Source organism: Nerophis lumbriciformis, linkage group LG32 (genome assembly GCF_033978685.3).
Source record: "Nerophis lumbriciformis linkage group LG32, RoL_Nlum_v2.1, whole genome shotgun sequence".
Taxonomy (NCBI): domain Eukaryota; kingdom Metazoa; phylum Chordata; class Actinopteri; order Syngnathiformes; family Syngnathidae; genus Nerophis; species Nerophis lumbriciformis.
This window is the reverse complement of record NC_084579.2, coordinates 23,745,490-23,748,032: the sequence shown is the minus strand read 5'-3', so window position 1 is coordinate 23,748,032 and position 2,543 is coordinate 23,745,490. Positions and strand designations below refer to the sequence as shown.

The 2,543-nt window shown below is 38.8% G+C and overlaps 1 protein-coding gene across 1 annotated transcript in view; it reads left to right on the top strand.

Moving 5' to 3' along the window:
- LOC133574480 (poly [ADP-ribose] polymerase tankyrase-1-like) overlaps positions 1–2,025 on the top strand; it is a 309,074-nt gene extending 307,049 nt beyond the window's left edge. The window contains exon 29 of the mRNA XM_061926639.2: positions 471–2,025. Coding sequence (XP_061782623.1) covers positions 471–557 — 87 coding nt within the window. The 3' untranslated portion in view covers positions 558–2,025. The remainder of the gene's footprint in view (positions 1–470) is intronic.
- The last annotated feature ends 518 nt before the right edge of the window (positions 2,026–2,543 follow it).

The window sequence follows — 2,543 nt, the reverse complement described above, 5'->3', positions numbered from 1 at the left end:
TATCGATATATACATATATATACAAACCAATTAACAGTGATGAACAAGGGATTTCTGTAAACACTTTTTAGGGCGCAACAAAAGACGAGATCCCTGACAGGGCAAACACACCGCAGTCGATAAATTATTGTCTCGGAATTGCAACTGCATGCAAAGTCTACTATATAATGCTTGCAAATGAGACTCAGAAAGCAAACTATAACAGCTGTTATAGCACTATAACAGCACGGTTATCATAAACACCTCACTGGCAAATGTTGTATAAACAAATGTATTTTGTTATTAAACAAATGAACATTTAGTAACACATAAACACACTCACACTAAAGTATCAAAAATTTGTACCATTACCGATTCCCAGGTACCAGGAATTGGTACCATATTGATTGAAATGTGAAAGGTACCTATCCCTAGTTGTCGTAATGGTTTCAGTCAAAACTGAGCATGTTTGTTGTTGATTATTTTGACAGGCTTACCCAGAATACTTGATCACATACCAGATTGTTAAACCAGAGACTTTGGCTACGCCCACCACCACCGCCGAGCAGAAGTCCTAATATGCTCTTCAAAGCTGGATTGGTAGGTGAAAGACCACCGTAGACACGAGCGGTTCTCGTAAGGATGTGTTTTTTGGACACCTCAGAGCCCAGAGTAAGTGTGACCTTAAAAGGCGGAAGAGGTCACGGTGGCTCGAACAAGCAGACGAGATGAGAAGAGGAGCGGATGTCTCAAAGTGCTCAGTCTGAACAGAGACTTGTTACTAAGCAAAGAGTTACTGTGCATTTTGTTACGTGTCTTCACCAAGTTGGCAAAGTGAAGACCAGAAGCGACAGCAGGCCAACAATAAACACTAGGACCACAGTGCATTGCCACTGACACACGACCATACCTGAAGAAAAAAGAGATTTTGAGGTTTACCCTCAAAAAGAGGTGCTGCAGCATCAAGAGAGAGCATAACATGTCCACTTGGGGTCTGAAATGTTGTTACATCACATTTATTGTATCTGATTGTTCCCCACTTGGAACCACATGTCCTTGTTTACATTAAACTTCTTCCTTAGCCCATTTCCTCTTAGCTTGGCGCACTGAACGCCCCCTAGTGGCGAAGCCGAGTCTTGACAGCAGACAAAGCGTACATTGGCCACCAAGGGAAAAAAGTGTCTTTTTTAACATTCACCAAACCTCAAACTACATCGTGTTGGATCGCACAAGGAACTTAGAAGAATGAAGATAAGATTTATTCATTATATTCTTAATCCAAAATGCTTTATTCTTTATTCTGAAAGATGCCAATAAACACTCAACGGCTGGCTAGCATTGTAGCACCTGCTCGATAACGCAGCTGATTTAAATATTGTCCAAAGGAATAAACACTGAGTCCTTGTTCGTCCTGGATCCATACAAAATAGGCAGCTGAAAGTAAACTGGTTGACAAAAAAATGTGCCTCAGGTTATACTGTGTATAGTGTATTTTTAAACTGAATTTATTTCTTCCACTAAATCAAAATGGCCGCCGAGTGACTTATATGAGTCATTTTTTTCCCAGTCAAGTCAGCATACAAAATTTAAATTAAAAAATACAACGATATGGAAAGTTTACACAAGTAAAAAACGGTCCAATGTTTCACATTGATATAACGTTTACACAGTTGTATTCAGCTTTTGCATTTCAAATGTGATATTTGTGACTTGGTACAATGTAAGAAGCATCTGAATGTCACAACGTGTGTCTTTGTGTTTTCCTTCAGATACCGGATAATTTCTAACACTCACTTTCAATAAGTAACTCTTCATTTGTCCTGGTGAACACGTTTTTAAATATTATACGTTTTTTGATACTTTATGTTTGATATGGTATGTCTGGAGATGCTGCAGTCAGCCTACTTGTTGTAAATAACAATTAGTGTTGCTTCCTAGCAAATGTCACATTAAAATGACCACTTTTCTGTTGTACAACTGGTTGTACTTCACTGCTGACTACATGCATTCTTGTGAGTATGAATATGAATTAAAAAAAAAACTCCACCCAACCTCTTTAGTTTGTTTTGTGTTATAAGTCAATGTAACGAAGTTGTCTTGTCGGCGCTGTAACTACCAGAACAGCCACCAGAGAGCGCCGTGACTCAACATGCGTAAGTTCCAAATCGAAAAAATATAAATAACTAAATTGTATCTGGTGTCTTTATCTTTATCATACACATTTTTATTACTAAAAATTGATGCTGCTGTTGTCTTTTATTTACTACATATCAGAGGTGTGGACTCGAGTCACATGACTTGGACTCGAGTCAGACTCGAGTCATGAATTTGATGACTTTAGACTCGACTTGACAAAATGTAAAGAGACTTGCAACTCGACTTAGACTTTAACATCAATGACTTGTGACTTCACTTGGACTTGAGCCTCTTGACTTGATATGACTTGCCACTTATTTCCCCCAAATCCAAAGCTTAAAAAGTTATCTGGGAGCGCTCCGTACCTTTCATTTTCTTCATCTGTGTCGGTCAGCGTGTTGTTCTTGTCAGCTGGTGTGCTCTCAGTA